Below are 22,948 nucleotides of genomic sequence, written 5' to 3' on the forward strand. Positions count from 1 at the left end.
ACTAAGGTCATACTCAAAAGATTAAAAACAATTGATCCATCGCCTACCAAGAAAGGGGACAAGACCATGAATTTCAATATTATAACCAGACTAGAAAATCTTTAAAAAGCAAAGCACATACTTGATGCACATAAATCTACTTGGAATCCAACAAAAGTAGACAACTTCTTAGAGAGTTGAATAATCACACATAAAAATAACAATTGCTGATTCACTTGATCGATATGATTCATGTACCAATCCGATATAGATCCAAGATATTTCATTGAATTGTATCATATAGGGATTCAACTTGTACCCCGAATAGAATTGTAATAAGAAAAAGAAAGGAATCTTTTCAATTACTTGTCAATCCCTAATCAGATTTACTAGTTCTACATCCTTTTTAATCAATTAAATAATAACAGCAGAGCGAAAAAGATAAATGGTTTTCATAGAGAGAGAGAACGGCAGGCAGGTTAATTTTTGACAGGGAACAAAGAACTTCGAGTAGACTGAAATAAGTACCTTTGATTGAATGTATTTCTCCTTTATTGATATGGAATCTTTTCGGCCAGGTTTTGTGATGGACAAGAGAACCGTGCTTGATTCATCCCTTCTGCATGGCATTATAACATTTGAATGGAATCACAACACAAAGTTGTATTTAATATCAAGATTATAAAAAACAGAAAGTTGATTAAAAAGTAGTCACAGATAAATTACTGGCTGAGAAACCAATCTGTCAAATCTCTCAACATTTAAATAAAGGTAGAACATTCAGGGCTTTTATGATTCTCAACTGAATCAAATAACAGGGTCGACTTGACAGAAGTACATAAACTTCAGTTCATATTCCATGAATGAGCAATGAACTCATGATGTTCTCCAGTAAAATGGTACGTATGACAATTTTTTTAATATTGTTACTGTGGTATTCTTTATACATGTATTGATTTTATACAATCTCAGGGGAATACTGTCGCATGAAAATGCTATATCCTACACCTAATAATTTTATAATAAAATTAAAGAGTAATGAAAAATCCAGCCCTTAGATTTTGTTTTTTTAAAGAATTAACGGGGGTTGGAATGATAATAAACCAACGTCAGTCGCCATTTCAAAAAAAAAAAATAATAATAATAATAATGTCAGTCTAAAACCCTCTAAAATTTGGACTGAAACTGATTCGCTCAATACATGAAATGGCCTAAAGGGTAAAGAGCTTCCCTCCCCTGGAGATTTAGAAGAGTTTTAACTTTTAAGAGAAATGAAGAATCTTCTGAATCCAATGGAGTGCGCTTTTACCCACTCACCCGACACCCATGCAAACTATGGAATCAGTTGTTCTGAGTAATTAATTTGAAATGAGATGCATCACTTGTGATTATGGGGTGACATATCGCCTGTTTTTTGTTATTCTTTCTTCTGGTCTTTTTCGTTTACTTTGTTTTTGTATCTATTTCACTTGTATAAATATATATATATATATATATATATATAGAGGAAACTGTTGGTGCGCTTAAGCTCACCAAACTTTTGGTGAGCTTAAGCGCCCCAATCACATGGGGGCCCACTTTGTTAGGTGATCCAAAGCATTCATTTTAAAGTCCCTTACATGGATAGGGGGTGTACCAAAAATCAGCTCCTTAGGATCATCCTAACCCCTCCATTTGTGAAGGACAAAAATGGACAGACACAAATCTGCCCATTTTTGTCCTCCACAAATGAAGGGGTTAGGATGATCCTATGGAGCTGATTTTTGGTACACCCCCTATCTATCATAAGGCCTTTAAAATGAATGCTTTGGATCACCTAACAAAGTGGGCCCCCATGTGATTGGGGAGCTTAAGCGCACCATAGGTTTGGTGCGCTTAAGCTCACCAACAGTTTTCTCATATGAGGAAACTGTTGGTGCGCTTAAGCTCACCAAACTTTTGGTGAGCTTAAGCGCCCCAATCACATGGGGGCCCACTTTGTTAGGTGATCCAAAGCATTCATTTTAAAGTCCCTTACATGGATAGGGGGTGTACCAAAAATCAGCTCCTTAGGATCATCCTAACCCCTCCATTTGTGAAGGACAAAAATGGACAGACACAAATCTGCCCATTTTTGTCCTCCACAAATGAAGGGGTTAGGATGATCCTATGGAGCTGATTTTTGGTACACCCCCTATCTATCATAAGGCCTTTAAAATGAATGCTTTGGATCACCTAACAAAGTGGGCCCCCATGTGATTGGGGAGCTTAAGCGCACCATAGGTTTGGTGCGCTTAAGCTCACCAACAGTTTTCTCATATACATATATATATATATAGGACATGACTTGTTTAGTCAGGTCAAGAAATGTTACCTTTCATCCTGACCTTGAAGCAATTCCTCCCACACGGAGTTACTATAAGCATTACCCAGGGCACCAAATAAATTCAAGATGGTGGGCTCCCACACCTTGACATCTAATGTTAGTGACCTAACCTGCACTAAATAGGGCAATTATTAGCTATTATTTGATGCTTCAAGACTACAGCATTCTTCCAGAACCAAACAAACTAAGAATTATAAGATCATTTCATACTAAATTCATAATCCTAATGAAATAATAGCGGGATTAGTAATAGACACATGAGGAACATGTTGCAAAACAGGAGGAACATTTATTTATATCGGCTTAGAATAGAAGTCTACCCAAATTAATGCTTGAAGTTACACTTTTCCTAATGTAGCTTCTTAGACCGAGTTACAAGAACTTGGAACTAAGAAATGCACAGAACCACAAGCCGACTTAGGGAACATACTTGAATGTAAATCATTAACTGTAATCAACAGTGATCCATATGATGATGATAAAATTTTGCAAATATGATATAAGTTCACATACTTTTTAACTGTGTTCAGAAAAAAAAAATGTCACGAATCTCATTTTCCAACAATTAGAACCAATGGATTTATACATCAGAGTCAGACAGTCAAAACAAAACACACCAATCTAACTACTATATATAAATCCAAAATGGTGGGTTATTTTCTTCCACCCTTTGCCTTTATTTCCAATTGTGTCCCACACTCATAATTACAATTGTGTCCCACAGCACAGGGCATTTTTGTCATTTGCATGTGCTTTCTGTTTCGTCTCTATCATTTATTCCTGAGAATACAAAACGAAAACGACCAACTTTTTCTTCCACCCTTTTATCTAAATAAATCCCAGACGCATCCTCCTTTCAAGCTCCTTACCTTTACTTCCGTCTCCCTCTTTCTTTGAGGGCATTATCGGCATTTCAGCCTCATTTTTGCCCCTCCAAGATGCGTCCACAGATTGACTTTTCCAACGTTATCCCATGTCTCCACACTTTGTTTGCATACAGCTGTCTGTAGGACACGTGTTGTCATTTTGTTCCTTTCTAAAAGTAGATAGTTGTTAGCCTGTTACAGTCTACAACAGTCTACAGATAAGGAGAAAGAAAAGAAAAAAAGAGATGAGAAAGTAAGGCATGGTCCTTACATATATCTAGGTAAGGGCTATTGTTACATTCGGGGAAGGTGTTAGGCACCCCTCATGCCCGGGTAAACCCGGTCTCTTGACTTGATTTGGCATTTTTGAAGAATTTAATCAGAATAACTCATCTTTTTTATCCTTTATTTGGATTAGGCTTAATTTCTTAATGTAAATTAGATGAATTTATAAAGAAAAGAAAATAAGCGGTTGTTATCCTGATTGAAGTCGTATGTTGTAATATAAGTCCCGAAAGATCTCGCAACTGACCACAATCAGGTTAACTAAATCAAACGGAAAAGACAATACATAAGGGAAAAGAAACTCTGGGTTTATGGTTCCCTCCATTTGTCCAACACCGTGGAGCACCAGGGCTCTCGTCTCTGTCCTGTTTGTCTATGGTAGGATCGGAGACAGAATGGTGAGATAAGGAGAGAGAATGTAGCCCTATTTAAAGAGATGAGAGGGTTTACGTTACAGGATCTAGGGCAAAAGGAGCCATAAATCCCATAACTACCCTGCACCGAGTTTTGTAATAGAAGTGCAAAAAGCTGGGAAATAAATGTAAATTTACCAGGGGAGCGAGGACGCTTGCGGAGAAACCGGCGATGTAATGGCGCTAGTAAGTGTAAAGCCCAAATAATTTTGAGCGCTTGAGATGTTAAATGTTGGGATCCCCAAAACTAAAAGAACACCTCATGAGACCAAGGAAATCATAGCAAAATATGTTTCAAGATTCCTCAAAACATAACCAAGATCATATGTTGGCATGCCTCTGTTGTATCTCATATCCATATCAAAACATCCAAACATTATCCATGCAAGATGGTTTGAAAATTCTTGGAAAAGGAATCACACGGCCTAGGAAGCACTTACATGGTCAATTATTTGACTACGGCCATTTTGATCATATAACCACATGATGTAAAACATAGATAGTCCCTATTTTCGAAATGTGAAGGAATTGAGTGTAGAATCCATCTCACTCTCTTCACTTTTCTTCTAAACATTTATGGGTTATGGGTTGTCATCATGAAGAGATTTTTAGATCATATCAGAGCATTGAAATCAAGATAAAAAGGTCTACAACGTGATCAAGCAACAAGCGAAGGCTTCAAAGTCGTAGCACGTTAGCGCTATTATTGAGTTTTGGACCATGCAAGCAATGCCATATTAGTTAAGTCGAGCCGTTGCGCGTCACGTGAGAGGGGCCACTATTAGTAAAGACCCTCTCACGTAAAGGTTTTGAAGCGCTTCAAAAAAAGCCGTAGCGCCCCTCTCACGTAAGGCCCCTAGGCCCTTCTTGCCCCTTGCATCCTTCTCATCTTCATATTTTCTTTCTTCCTAGTCTTACTATCCTTTTTCATCTACATAATCAAATGCTAGTTTTCATTTTTCATTCTTCTCTCTTGCTTCACATTTCTCTTTTCTTTTTTTTTGAATGGCAAAGACGAAAAAACACCTTAAGCTTTAGCTTCACATTCCTCCTTTTCTATATTTTTTTCTTCAAAAATATTTGAAATCTTACGGTTTTTCTCCAAGTCCAACAAACAATAGGGTTTCCCTTCCTTTCTCAAACCCCACGAATTTTTTATTCATTGCAAACTTAAGCATCATTTAAATGAGGTGCAAGTTAGCAACTCAATTAAGCACACTTTTGAAAACCAAAGAAGAGACCAACGATTGTCACTTAAGTTCGTGCAATTTAAAACCCAACTTATCACTAATTAAGTGCAAGTGTGCTCTTTTCCAAATCTAAAATCTGATAGAATATTTAAAGGGAAATGATATCTCCCCCACCCACCCACCCTCTCTAACGGTTTCTGTGAGAATGGTTCACTGCTCAAGGATAAATTCACCCCTTTTAACATTTTTCTTTGACAACAAATAACGTTGGGGAGGGGAGAGGGGGGGGGGGGGGGGGGGGGGGCTGGATTTTATCTGTCAGAGGGGGGAAAATAGCATTTCTCTATTTAAAATGGTAAATCCCTTTTGTGATGGTTTTAAATTTCCGTCAAAACCGACATGAAACCATTGAAATATTTCTGTTTCCATCCCCATCGAAACGCATACTGAAACAAAATTGTACGTGCATTAGTGGTATAGTGGTATACTATACCTCTGTGTTACATAATTATATTTATATGAATTGCATGTGAAATGTGCTGTATGTATTATGTATAATATTTACATGAATTACATGCGAAATTTTGTATGTACCTAATTATCAAACATGCAGGATAACACATGTCACTAGGCACTTGGTGTTGTTAAACCCGTTATGGATGTATAAATATTTACATGAATTGCATGTGAAATGTGGAATCTAGTGAATTATCAGACATGTATGATGCCACTAGGTGTTCAATATTGTTAAACCATTATGGATGGTTGTCTTGCTTATGTAATGGTTTCTAAGTGTTTACTTGTGCTTATTCCAGCATTTATGAAGTTTCATATTAAAATTCTATCATTTGCATATGTTTCCGACTAGCAAATGATAGAATTTCTTTCACTCTCTCTTTTTTTTCTTTTTTTCTTTTTTTGAGAATCTAGCAAATGATAGAATTTCTGAAATTAAAAAGCATGTCACTAACATTTCCGAAATTGAAAAGTTATTGTTCAAGTGGCGACCAAGACCAAAATTTAAAACCTTGCTTTTGAAATCAAATCACCCGACTCCAGCCCTATGCACCTTTTTCTTTAGGTTCCCAACTCTCCCCAGTTTTATTTAAGCCTATTCTTCTCCATTCTCCTCACTTTGTTCCATCCTATATTTTGACCTCTTTTTCTTGTACCTTTTTTTGCCTTCTCTATTCTACATTCAACATGAATTGCATTCAACCTCTTTCATTCCCTAAATCTGCCTCATCTTTCCCCTCTTTTTCTCAATTCACTACCATTAAGCTTTCTCATTACAAATTCCTTCCCTCGAAGGGTCAGATCCTACTGATTGTTCATGCACAAGGACATCTTCATTGCTTGGAGGGCCTTGGTCCCCACCATCTGGCTTGTCTTTTCCCACTCATCCCCCTATGACGACTGCTTAGAACCAAACAGCCAAAATAAAGCATCATCTAGGGATTAGCTTGAGAACCCTCTAATTGCAACGCATCTGTCCTCACCATCTGACTTGTCTCTCTCCACTCATCCCCCATGATGGCTGTTTATAACTAAGCATCAAAGGATTAGCTTGAGACCCCCATTTGAATCACATGCTGACAGGAAATCCGATAAAACAAATAGAAAGGAAACTGCTCTGGAAACATCATCAAGCAAACTGCTTATTTCAATGACCTTTTTAAATATGCACTTTATTGAAAAGTTCAAAGAGCTGGAACCGAAATTCCAAATACCCTATCCGAAACCACCTCCGTACCTACGATCCAGGACTATCAAATCCGTAAAACCGAGCACCCCACTATGTAAGTGGTGGAAAATAGGGAAATTCAGAGCAAGTGTTAGTCTCCATAACAAATGTCCAACCAGATGCGCACTTCTCCTCAATTTCCCATGCCATCTAGCACTTCATTCGAAAATTACTAAAAAGTATGAACCATCCACCCTGTGCATATCCAATCCCCTCAATTTACTCTACAATCCTAAAACTTGATATTATGCCTCAATCCTTATAGCCAAACCCCTCAATTTTCTCTACAATCCTGAAACTTGATCCTTTTAAGTAGTACACCTCAATCCTTACAGCCTAGAGTTCCCAGTCCCAGAAAGCCAGCAATACTAGTTTGAAAGCAATGACAAAGCTCCTGTCAAGGATGACGAACCTTCCACCCACTAAATAGTACATTTTAGCATCTTCAAATTCTTCTACAGAAAATTTAGCCCAAGCTCTTAAATCATGTTTACAATGGCAGGAATGCATTGTTACACTTTTTAATTAAAAGGTATAAGACAGTTCTGAAATTAAATCATATCAAAGCAGTTTCCTATTCTTCAAATAATAATTCTAATATTTCCTGATTCAGCTAGCTTCCTCATTAGGTAGCAACAATAGATTCTAACTAAAAACAATCTGCAAATTCAAGCCAAAGAAGCCTTAAAAAAATCTAACAAATGGAAATGGAAAAACATATAACGTAATAAGACAATATACCTTTGAAATGTGAACCCCAAGATTCCTATGAACACCAGAGCACTCAATGCATATTAGGATTCCAAGATTCAGTGACGCCCACTCAGGTTCAATAGCACCGCATTCTGCACAAGTATCATTTCCAGGGATTTTTCTGAGAGTCATCGAAACACTATCATTTCCTCTGACTTTCATGCCGTCCTCTAATCTTGCATTGCAAGCGCCACCATCCATTAACAGAGAATTAGAACCACCAGGGTCAGTGCAAATGTTAATATCCTCATTGTACGTTTGTCCAGGAGCAAGCTGCTAATTGATCCAATCAAACTCCTGTTAGTAAAAACTTGCATGTTCCCATGAAAATTCAGATAAATGTTATCATGAACAACAAGAAAATGAAAAATTAAGAAAAATTGTTCAGAGATCAACCTGCCCTGGTAAAGGAGAAATTAAAAGAGACGCAATAACCCCCGTGATTTTATTAACCCAATCCATTCGATCTGCTCCATTTTCAGCCTGTTGAAAATGATAGAGAACAAGACATTGTATATTGATTCTTAAAGTTTATCCGTCTTTTTTTATCTTCTATGTAGAAAAAATAGAGTTTCTTTCTCAAAGAATTAGCAGGTTACAAAGCAAATGAAAGGACTAGCTATCCAGAACAAGAATTTTTTTATTAAACCAAAAAAGAGAAATTCAATAGCTAATAATTGTGAATGGAATACCTGCAATGTGTACATCTTCAAGGGAGAAATTATTCTGAAGCAAAATCGGAGATCTGTCTGCTCTGCATCAATCTTTATTGTCGAAGTACGAAGATCAACCGTACGGCACCCAAGGTTTTCTTCACCTTCAGATGATGTCCTATGATGTGAGAATCTGAATCTACCAAACACCCCACTACCATGCTCAGTTGAGCCAGTTGAATGATGCAATTGTGATCCCTGGTAAAGAAAAAGAAAGAAAATATTTCTAGAACAAGTTCTCTAACAACATATAGCATACTAACTGAAAACCATGATACTATGGAGTAAAGGACCATCGGATTCTTATTCAAAAAAAAAAAACTGAAAACCATGATACTATGGAGTAAAGTACCATCGGATTCTAGGTGGAGCTTCCAGTCAACTCAATGTCCCCACCACCTAGAATACTTGGCATAGCTGACAATTTGTAATCTATGTTAATGGGTTTATGCGCACGAATATGTCATGCACTGTTACTTCTTAAACTATACTGTTGTATTTTAATTGGTTCAATAATGCATAGTATCAAAAAAATAGAAAAAATGGATTCAAGAAGAAGAACAGGTGGAAGAGGAAGAGAAGTAGGGTAACCCTAGGAGCCTCAATAGAAAAGAAGAGAATAGAAAAGAAAGTCCCTTTTTCTCTCTTTTCTTTTTCTTAAATATGAAACCCTAGGTTTAATGTTCCCTCCAAGTGATAAAGTGAAATTCTTAAGGTGCCACCACAAGTTATTTAAATGAAAATGGCAAATCAGCTCCTGTTCGCAGTAACTAACAAATCACTTCTCTTCTAGACACCAAAATCATAACAAATGTGGTCTATTATGGACCAACTTTGAACCAAAGGTAGCTGAGTTGATGATTATCCTTCACACCAAGCTTCAATGCATACATTCCAATGTGGGGCCCACGGAAGTAATCTAAAGTCAGACCCGATTTGGGGACAGTGCAGACAAATCAGCCCCTTGTTTCTTTTTGCCTTTATCTTTATTCTTCTTCTTTGATGTCTTTGTGATGCAGTGCCAACATGGTAGCCATGTCATGCCTAGGTGGTTTTGGTGGAGTTCCAAGGTGCAGTCCCTCATTAATGTTGCTGGCCCATTTTGAACCTGATTTTTGAGCTTCTAAATGGAAGAATTATGGAAAGTGGTGAACTACAAAGTTGTAGGTCTCTTTGAGATCTTTCCAACAAGTATTGGTGCTTGAAAATTGGACAAGAGGGTAGAAAATTATGGCAGTTTTGATGGACTGTGTCTGTGGGTTCCCAAAACAGTCAAAGTTAGTGAGTTCCTATGCAATTAATGTTATGTTAGTCCCTAAGCTAGCTAGTGGAGGAGCTTGAACGAATTTGCTTTGGTTTTCTTTTATTTAAAGAGTTAAAAACTATCTTGAGAGGGGATTTTGGATGTTGATAAACTTATGTAATTGATGGAATATCAATTGGGTTGAGCTTTGCTCCCATTTTCTTCTTCTTCTCTAAGTTGTGTTCTTGTGTTCTAATTTTATTCTTCTTCCCTCTTAAGCACCCGCATTACTTTCACACAAAGGATTACATTTGCATCATTCAAGCATGGTTTTAAATTTCAGCCTCTGAAATTTCAGATTTCGGTTGGGACAGAAATCTGTCAATTTCGGATTTCGGGTTTGATTTCGGCCAAAATTTGGTCAATTCGGCCAAAATGACGGAAATTTTAAAAAAAAATCGGTTTCAGTAGGGACTGAAACTGAAATTTAAAACCTTGCATTCAAGAACATCAATAAATTCATACTACATCAAATAAGTATCAGTTTGCCAGTCAGAAGAAGCAAGCAGTTGCTTTGATGAATCAAAGTGTCATGGGTACTGCAGATATTTGAGTATGAAAGAATGAACTAAAGTGTTCTATGAACTGCAGATATTTGAGTATGCAAGAGTGCTTGTAAACAGATATGGCATATTCAATGCAGGTTTATAAATTACAACTCTGCTTCCATCATTCCCTGATTTTCATGTGTGGAGGAGAGAGTGTTTATAATTAGAGGATTCATCTCTGCAATTTACTCCAGATGCATGACTGTCTGGCAAGATATAGTGGCAAGATATGTAAGATAAGGGAAGCAGAATCATACAAAGCCAATCAAGGTTTGACTCTAAATGTAAGCAAATAATTCCCAACAAGCTCATATGCAAGATATCACAAAAATGTTCGTGCCAATACCCTCTAGGTGGGTTTCATCTTTCATGCCCAAAGAAAGCCCAGATGACAAACAAAATACCCAAGAAAAATATAGATTCCCAAAACCCTCATCCAACTTCAGGTTGTAAAATTTTATCAGATCTTCGGATCTGCAAACTTGACAACTGCCATACAATACAGAGAATATTGCTGCCCTGTTGGAAGATTTCTGGATTTTCATAGAAGAAACAAGGGTTTGGATGATGGATATACGTCGATCCCTGTTGGCTGGGTTGAAAGGAATTTGAAATTGGTTTGACTGCCCAGAAAACAAAAGAAAACCAAGAAGGTTTTGATGCTGCTAATTGGATTGCTTGTACAATACCCTTCTACTTGCATCTTGTGACCCTTCAATATGCATGAATGAAAACATTGAGGTAAGTTGAACTTCAATGAAGGAAAAAACAAGACTAGAGACTGAGCACCCTTTTCTTGGATAGTCCACAGAATGAAAATCTTTAAGCAACCAATAAAAGAAACTACATTGTTATTGTTATTTGAAACCATTTAACATCATATCATCCAAAATTAGCTACTGATAAATGATAATGATTATAAAAATGAGAATTTATATGATGCCCGACCATCAAAATTACAAGGGCAGGGTGGCAAAACCCTGCCCCTTGATTTTTTATCTAAGTCAAACCACCTTTTTTGACTTCCCACTTAGATCAAAAATCAAGGGGCAGGGTTTTGCCACCCTGCCCTTGTAATTTTGACGGTCGGGCGTCATATAAAAACTCTATAAAAATACTTAAACATGGTAATTGTTGCATGCATGAGGAAGTAACGTGATGCCAAAGAACCAGACAGTAAACAGTTATACTGGTGTTCTAACATTTAACATTTGATAAGGGTAGGAAGGTATAATGACAGAAGAAAGGAACCATATAGCATACCGGTAGCTTGCTCCACTTATTTCTATAATAGTACAAAGTCCCATGACTGTCAAGTACAAAGAACCTCCTCTTCCAATCTCCTCTCAAGTTTGAAGATCTCTTCAGGAGATAGCCTTGCTTGATTGTCTCAACCTATAAGCCATAAAGAGGATTCTCCAATAAGTACTTGAAGATATCTTATTCGAAATGTAACGCAAAATTGAGTGTGAAAAGTCAAGTAGTTTCACTTAGGCCATCAACAAAAATAAGCCATTTTCCTTCTAGATTTGTTGGAAACTACGTGTGTGACCAAACAATACCTTCCCATTAGCAGTAGAATGCATCAATGCTTCTATGTTTTTGTAAGAACTTATGCCGACAACATGGATACCATCACCACTTGTTGAGGCCTCTATATTACTCGAAGATCGTAAATTATCTAACTCTGCTTGGGTTCTGAACTCCTGAATCCTTTTTGCAAGCTTATCTTGTTCACTATTGGCCATTTCTTTTGATTGTTGTGCATACGTCAAAACCTGTTTTCAGAAACAATTCCGTTCAATAAAAAAAAATCAATTTTTTCTTTACAAACTGAGCAAAGTTAGAAAACTTTTTAAAATCAATTGCGTTCTATTAAAAATATTTTCTAGGACCATGGGGACATAGTTTTACCTGGTAAACAAATGGTTCCATCTGGCTCAACAGTTCATAACCCTAGAAATAATAAATAAATAAAATCAGCAACTGCATGTTGAGTTCATGTAATTGGAAATATTATCCAACTGAAAGAATGGAATGGTTTAACAATTACTCATTAAAGCATACCTGCTTAAAATATCTCAGATGAGCATCCATTACTGCACCAAGAGACTCCAAGAACTCAAACTTTTTCTTTGCTTCAATATTTGTGAGGGAATTTACCTGAATTCCTTAGAATCCGAGAGAATAGTTGGAAAGAATGACAAAAAGAGTTAACCTGGAAAGTGAAAATAATCAAATATATAATACGTACTAGATTGAAGCGGCATCTGTCAAATGCTGACTTTGAATTGTGCAAGTCCTGTCCAAAAACAGAAAGAAAAACCCTTGAACTTTGCCAAATAGTCATATGTAATAATCAACAAAAATGAGGCTACTACTATATGAAAATTTACCTCTTCTAGTTCAGCAGCAACATCTGCTCGTGTGCCCTTCTTTAGTGACATGAATTTTTCACGTGCCTACCAAGATAACTTAACATCAATAACTTTAAGGTATAAAGTTCAAAGCCCCTAAGAGTTAAAAGGAAAGCAAGAGAAAAAATAAAAATAAATTAAATAAACAAAAAACATTTCCAATGTGTGAATCTCCATTAATCATAAAATTGAAAAAATAAATTTAAGAAGGTTGTAAGAAGGGATTGACTGATATAACCTATTGGTGACACTTACAGTCTTGTGAGTGTGACATAATATAACCTTATAACACTAAAATCCATATGAGTGGCTTCCCCACAATATTGTTCATCAATTAGAAATCCATGTAGGCAGAATCAATACATAAGAATGCATACATAGAACATATTGGACCGAAACTCAAGTGGAAATGAAGGCAAATAAAGCAGCTAGTTTTTCATATGATGGCGTTTATGGAGTTGGAAAACATTCAAGTATACTTGCAAATCTGAAAGAAGAAAAGAATGGTTTGATATTTTTGAAGCACATATATCGATTCATTGAACTTATGACAATACAAAGAAGTCTAATGCATAATTAAAATACTTGGACAAGGTGTCAATCTACTCCAGATGAGAGTATCGAACATAGCCCGGAATACACAATACCTGATCATATGCAAGTGTTGCTTTGTCAAAGCGTCTACGAGAATCCTACAAAAATCAAAGGCCAATTAATAAGATAAATTATCAAAACAAAAAGAAGATTCAAGAATTTTTCATCTCAAGAATGAGGTGAATGCATGAGAAAAGTTCAACAATATGGTAGATATTCTCCTAAATAAAAAAATTTCGCCCATTTAATATCCATGACATGTGCATTGATCTCAACTAAATCTACCACTACCCATTTTCAACACCCTTGACTTGGTAGGATGACAAATAATCAGTAAATTCAAGTTGGATGCTCTCGAGATAAACATGATCCACCGGTAATTCAGAAAAGTAGAAGATGTGCTTTAATAATTGACTAATTGCTCTTCTGTTGAAAAGTAACTTCTAAGTTCTAAGTACCACATAGCAAGATAGGAAACCCAAAAGAAACAATCCACAACTAGGCATCTCAATCCCTTCGCCATAATATTTTTTAGTCTTCATTTGCGAAAAGGAGCTCAAATGGCTCAATATGTACAACAGTCAATTTTTTAATGAAAGTTACATGTGGGTTATTTGTAGAGGAAGTAACACCTACTTGGTTACATCTTTGCTGATGGTATCTCTATGACCAATTTGTATGGGACCACCGGACCATCTAGTTTGGCTCGGACAGTTGAGTTTATGGATGGTCACATTGTCCATGTTCTCTGTTAAATATGACCCTAAACGACTTTTGGGATGTTTTATGGGGTCCTATCGTGGAGTTATTGTAACATTATAATGTGTGAATGGGGGCCTATCATGACTAATGTCATTTACTAGTGGCATTCTTGTAGTAAAGTTGAATGGGTTTTACATATAATAATGTGTGGGAGATTGTGGGTTTTCTCTTCCTCATACAAAATTCGTTTCTCCTCCTCTCTTTATTCTTTCTCTTACCTCACAAACCCTAACCCTAGATTTCTACTTTGTACTCTGATATTTTTTTCATCTGTCCTCCTCCTGGGTTGGGTTGTAATCAGAAGATGGAGATTTTGCTAATGTGGATTTTTCCACACAGCCACTTGTACTGTCAGATCTATCCACAAGAACAGATCTACGTGACTTCATCCAAATCTGGTACAAATAGTTAGAATTCTACAATTTCAGCCATGATTTTTTTTTTTTTTTTTTTGGAAGAGAAGAACAAACAAATCGGATAAGAAAATTTTCACTTATTATTTGTGTGGGAGATAAACGGCGTTGCAATGTGCTCACTGTCCCTATTTCGCGTTCCCATGGGTTACCTCATGTGATTAGATACTTTGACATCAGTAAATCAGCAATATGTATGATAGTAGTGTTGTTGGTGAGTCTCTCGTTGTTTCTGATGTGGTGAGTGCTGTATCACAGATGGGCAATCATGATGATAACAATGGCAGACTAACACAGTAAACCTAGAAGGAAGTAACTATCTAGAGTGCACAGTCTGCTTGCATGTCTATTGATGGACGGGGGAAATTGGGATACATCAATGGAAGAAAACAAGAACCAAATCAGTTAGATTCCATTTTTTGAGAAATGAGAGAGAAAACTTAATTGTGAATTCGTGATTATAATCAATGAAGTAAGCAATCAGTGAAGCTTTCAATTCTTCAAGTTTGGGAATCAGTTGAGTAGACATATTTCTGTTGGAAAGCCTGCAAGACTGTATAAGTAGCTACAAGAGATATCCCACCTTCGTCAAGAGTAGATGCATCAGTAGTATACTATGCTTCTTTGAGTAACAAATGGGAGTATAATCATTAACAACTATACATCTAGGTAAGAATCGTCCTCGAAATCCTTCATTACATCCAGAATTATTAGGTTTAGAATTAAAATCTTGCTCTCTAAGAGTAGTTTACATGGAAACTAGAAGTACATTGTTTCCTTTAAATAACCTTCTTGAAAGACAAAAATTGTGCAAAAAATATATCATGCATTCCCTTTCTTCGACAGATAAGTATTATTTTCCTCTGTGAATGAGCTAATCAAAACTTGCCCGAGACACCCACATTCGTAAGGAAGGTCACAATCTTAAAGACAAATTAGCAAAACCCGGAGTTCCTTATTCTCAAAATTTTGGCAATTCTTTGATAAAAAATTTTGGAAATTCATATTGATTTTGTTATATCTTGACGTAATGACTGGAATTTGGGTTGTCATGTCACATGTTATGTGATTCCTCTCTATTACCTATAAAGTAACTTTCACTTGTTTAAGAAAGAAGGCTTTCAGTATCTGGTCCAAGAACCATTCAAAATTCTTCCTTGGAAGTTTGATCAGGTGAAATGATTGATTAAATAAATCAAAGTAATCGGTCAATGATCACCGTTTACCCATCAGATTATCACATATATTATATGAAACAATTTTTAACAAGCAGAGACTTGAGTAATGAATATGATGGCCAGGAAACTTAAGCCATGGACAGAATAGATGACTCTCAATGGTCATAAAATACCTAAAATCTAGTACTCTTATGACAGATCTAACATTGTCCATCATTAAACTTTGCAATATGGACTGAGTGACCTTATCAATAATAGAGGTTACGTATATTACATATAACTGTTAATTTTCTTCCAAAAAAATGAAAAGAAGCATCATATTAACTGCTGCACTTGCAGACCTACTAGGCTCAAAGAAAGAAAAAGATTAAGAGAGAGAGAGAGAGAGAGTTACCTTTGCCTCTTGTAGATCAATATTCATGAACTGCACCAAGCGATCACTTAACATATGATCCATCTGTAATATGGGAGACAAAATCTTTTAGAATGAAAGAAAAGAGATTCTAAATAAGAATAACAAATCAATTCCTAATTAAAGCATCAAATCTCGTGTGACCAAATATTGAAGTAGAGAATTATGTGAACTAATTAGATCTGCGTACTTTTTTACTCGGAGAATGTATAGAATCTGAAGGTGTTATTGGATGTAAAGAGAAGAGAGATGAGAAAGAGATAACACAATTCCTGTGGGAGAACTTGTATTAAAAAAATGAGTAAATCAAATTATAGCCCTTATATGTTAACGATGTAGAGAATTGCATATATGATGACCAGTAATTACTTGTCTACTACTACCCCTCAAGCTAAAATGTTCTCGAACGAAGCGAAATCTATCTCAGTATGTTTGGTCCTACCATGAAACACAGAATCCTCTGACATTTAATGGCGCTTTGGCTCTCACAAAACAATGAATGTGAGTCTAAAAAGATGTACAGCTCTTGTATCAAGACCCATGTGAGCTCAGCAATAATGGACGTCATAGCCCTATACTCTACTTATGCACGGACCAAGCCATTCCAGCCACAGTCCTTTGCTTCTTGGGGCTCCATGAAACAAGAAATTTAGTCACTACCACACAAAACCCTGTCATAGATCTTCTCGTATCGGGATCTCATGCCAAATCAGCATCTAAATATTCTGCAATTGTAACTCCTCCGTTCGTCCACCTTATTAAACAGCCCACAACTCATTATCCCTATAATATAACTCAAAATTCTCCCCTTTTGACTGAAAAAGCTCCTCCCTTTGGTTATGTATATACTAACATAACTAATTCATAACATACAAGATATCTGGTCTTGTGAACAATTGGTACTGAAGCTCCTATATATAAAGGGTGTTTTATCCTTTCTCCTTCCCTATCATCTTCTTATCACAAGCAATAGAAGCACTCACTGGTTTGCAATTCATCCTGTGGAACCAAGGTTTTAAATTTCGGTTTCGGACATAGACGAAACCGAAATTTCAGCCGATATTCGGTTAAGAAAGGCTAATTTCATTATTGTAATGAAAGTTCGGCTGAAATCTTGTAAAAAAAATTAAAGTTCGCATTTTCCCGAAATTTCGGTTTCGGTCGAAATTTTAAACCTTGTGTGGAACTAATGAACAAGGAAGCTCTATATATAAAAGGGTACTCTATCCTTTCTCCTTTCCTATCATCTTCTTATCACAAGCAATAGAAGCACTCACTGGTTTGCAATTCATCCTGTGGAACCAAGGTTTTAAATTTCGGTTTTGGACAGAGACGAAACCGAAATTTCAGCCGATATTCGGTTAAAAAAAGGCTAATTTCATTATTGTAATGAAATTTCGGCTGAAATCTTGTAAAAAAAATTAAAGTTTGCATTTTCCCGAAATTTCGGTTTCAGTTGATTTTGGTTTCGGTCGAAATTTTAAACCTTGTGTGGAACTAATGAACAAGGAAGCTCTATATATAAAAGGGTACTCTATCCTTTCTCCTTTTCTATCATCTTATCACAAGCAATAGAAGCGCTCACTGGTAATGTGGAAGTGTGGAACTAATGAAGAAGATTTGGTGTGCATCTTCATTAGATCATTGCCACTCATTCCTTTGAGTGTTCAACCTCTATGACTATAAATTAACGCAACTGATCAAGATCTTTCGTATCAAAGTGTGATTCCAGGTTCACTATCACTCTTATTCCCGCAACAATCACTTCCAGTAACTATAATATCATCAACATACATTAGGATCAATGTCATACTTGATGAAGTACGTCTAATAATAAAAGATTTATTTAACTCATTCCTTCATACTGAAATCTATGGAGATCTGGATATAGTCTTTCAAACCAGGCACGTGGTGCTTGTTTGAGACCATTTATAGCTTTCTTCAGCTTGCACGCATAGCTATCTGTATTAGTTGTTTCGTACTCCCACGGTTGTTCCAAATACACTTCTTTCATATTCCTATGAAGAAACGCATTCTTGACATTTAGCTGAGACAAGGACCATCAAAATGAGTTAGCCTGTACAATGAGTTGCCATCGTTTCTATATAGAGCACCCGTCTTATCAGCCATAGCCTCAACACATCAATCACTAGTAGTGGCTTTTGTTAATGGTCATGAATCATTGATATCTAATGTCTTTCTCAATGCATGCTTGTGTTTGTGTTGTTGACCCTGGAACTTTCCATGAGGCCGAAGAATCCTTTGTCGATGGATGGAGGGAGAATCAATAGATGTGTCGATAGACATGATGCAATGAACAAGGTTGCATGTCTCTTCCTTAATCTCACGGCCCAAAGTGACGATAGTCATAACAACTCTCAGTGAAGGTGATGATGTAGTGTGAGATTAATATCTGTCCCACATAAAAGAATAACACATGTAACCACAATGTTCATCACTATAGCCAACAAAGATGCATGCAACTTTCTTTGGGAGACCTCTAAGTCGATAGAATGTGAATGCCGCAGATGCATCCCCATAAGCGAGGGAATGTTCGAGTTGTCAACATGTTAATGCATGAAACAATGTCCAATGGCCAAGAGTGGAAGATGGGAGGATGTTGATGTTCTGACATTTATATGAAAAACCTTAGTGTATAGGTGTGTTGGAACACCATAGAGAAACATCATGGAAAAGTCTTAGAAATATGGCGATGCTTTCGCCCTGCCACCCTATTCTGAGCCAACATACGTGGGCAAGAGAGCTGAGCACAATGCCATGACAGTATAACAATTCCTTGAATGCTCAGGAGGTGTATTCCACTCCACCTTCACTTCGAAGGCATTTGATACAGGCATCATGACGCTAAGTAATGTACGTACAAAAGAAGAGAAGGTAAATAACATCTGATTTTATTTTCATGAAATAAATCCAGGTATATCGAGTGAAATAATCAACAAAAATAACAAAGAAAAGAGAGCCAAACATCGAAGAAACAGGACCAAGACCCCAAACATCAAAACGCACAATATCAAATAGAAAAGAAGTGCAAATACTATTCTATGAACTAAATGGCAGTTAAGAAGTTAAGAATGCTTTCTAAGCTTACAAAGACGGCAAATGCGACATCTCAAAAGATTTATTACAATCAATGAAATTGAACACTAGGAAACTAAAGACTAAAAAATCTGATTGTTTGATGCAAGACCGTCTAGCTTTGATACCAAATGTTATGCAGGACAATCTATGAGGGGAGAGAAAGAGAAGGTGATCTAAGAATATGAGTGTTCAAATAGATTGCAGATTTGAACCAAATCTATAATTTTGGCATCTTAGGATGATCCTCCTTCGGATCAATCAAATTTTCGGATCTAGGTTAGGATATGTATCTAGGATCGATCTACCAGAGTTGGATGACGAGCAGACTGTAAAACCGTCAATTTCAGGGCAGAAACAACGTGATCTGCAGATTATGGAAATGGGTGGCTCCAATCTGATCTCAAATTCAGATCGTACCGTCGGATTATCATGAATCTTGGATATGTTATGACAATGGCTAACTCTTCTCTCTATTTATTTCCTTATATTTTCTTCTTCTCTCACCAGCTTTTTTTCTTCCTCTTTTCTTGAAGACAACAGTTGGGGGTTCTACTCGTTGAAGACAGTGATTGGGGCAGAAGGTTCGTCTTCGATTGAGTGCTTCTAATGGTCGTGCATATGGCATCCATTTCAGGTTAGGGGTGGAAACATGTCTGGTTTGCATGTCGAATGGTTGTGGATGTGGTTCTTTTGATCTTTTCAACTCTATTTTTGTGTGCTAGGTGTGAAAAAATCATGCATTTTTATCATTGCCTTTATGCTTCATAAGATTTTAGAGGCAGAATATAGTTTGTTTCTTTTCACCTTTTCCTTCTTGTTATTAATGGGTCCTCTATATTTGTTTTTGCCGTAAGGAAATTGGATTCCCATCTATTTTTCTATGGTTTTCACCGCGATGAAACACGGTTCTTACTTTAACTTCTATGTGTGGCTTTGACACTTTGTGCATGTGTTCTATTACTGTTTCACTTGCATTCATATTATAGACATTCATCTTATCACAGTTCTTGTTTTATAAATTTTTTATTATTTAATACACTTAAGGTTTCCTTGACTGCTTTTCTATCATTTCCCAAACATTTCTAACACATTTCCTAAGACGTTTCTCAATATTTTTCGCATACCCTTTCATGTTGCCTCCCTATTTCTCGTAGCCCCTTTTTCCTTCATTTCATGCTTTCATTTCATGTTTTGCTTCCTGAAATAATTTCCCTTTCTAATAACTATGATTAGTACTCCATGAAATCAGTAAGTGTGACCCAAGTAAATCCTAGAAGTATTATCAAGAGGAAAGTCAAATGTTATTTATAAGATTGAAAAGCAAATGAAAAGAAATTCCAACAGCCATGCAGTATAACTATTATGGCAAGATGCAAAAGTACCAATGAGTAAGCATCAGGAAAAAAATCAAGTGTGGAAGTTGTAGCTCCAAGACTTACTTGCGAACGAAGAAGTTCCTTATAAGTACCCAGTTCGCGAAATGCAGTGGTGAACTTAGATAGAACAGGTCCTATCACAATGCAATTGTGTAAGCAGCAAAAAAAGAATAATAAATACATAAATAACAGGAAAGGATTGAAAAATAATAAATAAATAATGACTGGTAGAAGAGTAAAAATAAATTTTAAATGAATGGTATCATTAAGAGATTTTAAAAGGTATTGAGAGCTGTATTGCAATTAAGATGATATTTCTCAAAATGATGTTCCACATAAAAAAAAAAACTCCCAAAGCCAGTCTTACAAGATAAAAGAAAACAAAAATGGCCACAAGCTTTATACCGTATAAAGTGGGGGGAAAAGAAACATAATGAAGAATTGTGGACTAGTCATGCTCGTAGAAAAGAGAGGATTAGATCAGCAGTAACTGTAACTAAAGATGACAAAAAACACCACTAAAACTATTGGATAAATCTGAAACCTCATTTTGTAATCCAGGCAAGGTACCATGTCAGTGCTTATGATAAAGAAATGAGAAATATGAAAGGAAAAAAGAGCGCATCCATGGAAAGTGGGAACAACCTCCAATGGATACACTTAAGGGATCATCATGTCCACTCCCAAATGCTTCCAAGGAATCTGCAAAGGCAAGGTCTCCATCATATGCTTCTTCAAGGGCGAACCTGTAAAAATTGGAAATGAGACATCAGTGCCTTTCATAAATGCCGCACACAATGAAGTATCAAGTGTGTATACAAACAAAGATACATGAATCTAAACAAGGTCATAATAAACCATCCATAAATACATGCACATTACAGCTTAAAATGCCTTTCATAAATGCCGCACACAATGAAGTATCATTTGTGTATACAAACAAAGATACATGAATCTAAACACGGTCACAATAAGTGAATAAACCATCCATAAATACATGCACATTACAGCTTAAAAAATGCATATGTCATGAGATATTCATACATCAAATAAAAAATATATCCATAAACAAGACAGACATGCCCAAATACACACGCATGCAAGCCCTTGCACCCACCCAGATGTCCATGTAAAGCCATGCTATAAGCACAGATATACACACAAACAAACATACACATGGAGAAGCACATGCAAATTCACTATGATCCACATCCACATGCAAATGCAATGCAGACGTGTATCCATCCATACATCCCTTAGCAGATGAACAGAAGGTCTAGTACACATATGCAAGCATGCATGCATGGAATCATTCATGAAACATGCATCATAGATATCTGTAGTTATATCACTCAAGAACAATTCATATGTAAGATCATGTGTAGACAAACAAAAACAATCAGAAAAGTCGAGAATGATTGTTATAACTCTGAGTTCCTCAGGCATGAATGTCCTTAGGGAAAACTGCAACATCAAGAGATTAAAGATTCTATAATTAAGGTTTATACATTATAGCAACTACTGTGTGGAAGGTGTATAACCTAAGAGCATGCTCACCATTCAAAAGAAAAAAAAAAAAAAACCCTATAAGCATGCTTACCTAATCAAATGTTCTTGTGAGAAATAATCTAGATGTTTAGCAACATGCCAGCAACTACCAAACAACAACAACTCAACTAAGCCTTTGTCCCAAACTAGTTGGGGTCGGTTAATGAATCCTTTAGAAAATTTTCATGAAACTTCCAAACAACAACATAGCGTGTAAATACATTGGCTGGTATATAACTAAGAATATTCACTTTTTTAAAGTTTATATATGTGATCAGTAGATGCTTCAGTCTTGTATGGTGAAAGCTCATAGATGAGAAACATAAAATAGTCCAGCTAGAGCCACTAAGTCCAGCTTAAGAAATCTGATACGGGGAGGGGTCCGCCTAGATGTAGGCCACTGCTGTGACATATAGCTGTCTCTATAGTCTATACATTCCCCAAGCAATTTTCCAGCTCGTTCAGTGCCACCCATCTGAACTCCTTCATAGTGAGTGCCGTTTCAAATGATTATTACTTCGATATTGAAGTTAGTAACTCTAGAATTTATTGTAGAATTTCATAAAAGAGCCTTTGAAGAATTTTACTTTTTCAACTTATATGGCTTATTTGGAAAGAAAGAACTACAGGAGAATTTTCTAATAACTGTTACTTTCAAGTAATTCCAAAAATTATCATGGAAATTGTTGAAAGAGTCTTGAAACTTTGAAAAGAGATGAGTTGTATAATTGAGGGGTATTTAGGTCATTTGATCACTCATATAAAAATAAATACCAATGTATTCCCTATTTTACGAAATTAATGAAGCTTCAACAGAATTTACACTCTACGTTTGTCCCTTCTTGTTGTTTCTCTATTATTTTGATTCATCACCTTCAAGGAATTTTTACATGGCATCAGAGCAGATAGATCATCAAGATCAAGATCCAATGGCTTACATCTAGATCAAGGAACTTCTTATTCTTGTCCTTCCCTTCTACTTCATTTTCT

At 36.3% G+C, this 22,948-nt stretch overlaps 1 protein-coding gene across 5 annotated transcripts in view; it reads right to left on the bottom strand.

Annotated features, from left to right (window-relative positions):
* The window catches only part of LOC143886813 (ADP-ribosylation factor GTPase-activating protein AGD2-like), a 32,571-nt gene that overhangs the window by 7,521 nt on the left and 2,102 nt on the right, over positions 1-22,948 (bottom strand). For 3 of the 5 annotated variants that reach the window (XM_077390943.1, XM_077390945.1, XM_077390947.1), the window contains exons 3-17: positions 21,056-21,156; positions 20,474-20,544; positions 15,918-15,980; positions 13,224-13,268; positions 12,556-12,621; positions 12,414-12,461; positions 12,227-12,322; positions 12,074-12,115; positions 11,722-11,937; positions 11,423-11,554; positions 8,288-8,506; positions 7,992-8,078; positions 7,584-7,871; positions 2,333-2,454; positions 508-598 (exon numbers count right to left, since the gene is read on the bottom strand). In XM_077390943.1, coding sequence (XP_077247058.1) covers positions 508-598; positions 2,333-2,454; positions 7,584-7,871; positions 7,992-8,078; positions 8,288-8,506; positions 11,423-11,554; positions 11,722-11,937; positions 12,074-12,115; positions 12,227-12,322; positions 12,414-12,461; positions 12,556-12,621; positions 13,224-13,268; positions 15,918-15,980; positions 20,474-20,544; positions 21,056-21,156 — 1,687 coding nt within the window. Of the gene's footprint in view, positions 1-507; positions 599-2,332; positions 2,455-7,583; positions 7,872-7,991; positions 8,079-8,287; positions 8,507-11,422; positions 11,555-11,721; positions 11,938-12,073; positions 12,116-12,226; positions 12,331-12,413; positions 12,462-12,555; positions 12,622-13,223; positions 13,269-15,917; positions 15,981-20,473; positions 20,545-21,055; positions 21,157-22,948 lie in introns of those variants that run through there. The other 2 variants (XM_077390944.1, XM_077390946.1) reach the window with 2 other exon arrangements.

Source organism: Tasmannia lanceolata, unplaced genomic scaffold (assembly GCF_043159265.1).
Source record: "Tasmannia lanceolata isolate RefF3 unplaced genomic scaffold, GAP_Taslan_0.1 ptg000011l, whole genome shotgun sequence".
NCBI lineage: Eukaryota > Viridiplantae > Streptophyta > Magnoliopsida > Canellales > Winteraceae > Tasmannia > Tasmannia lanceolata.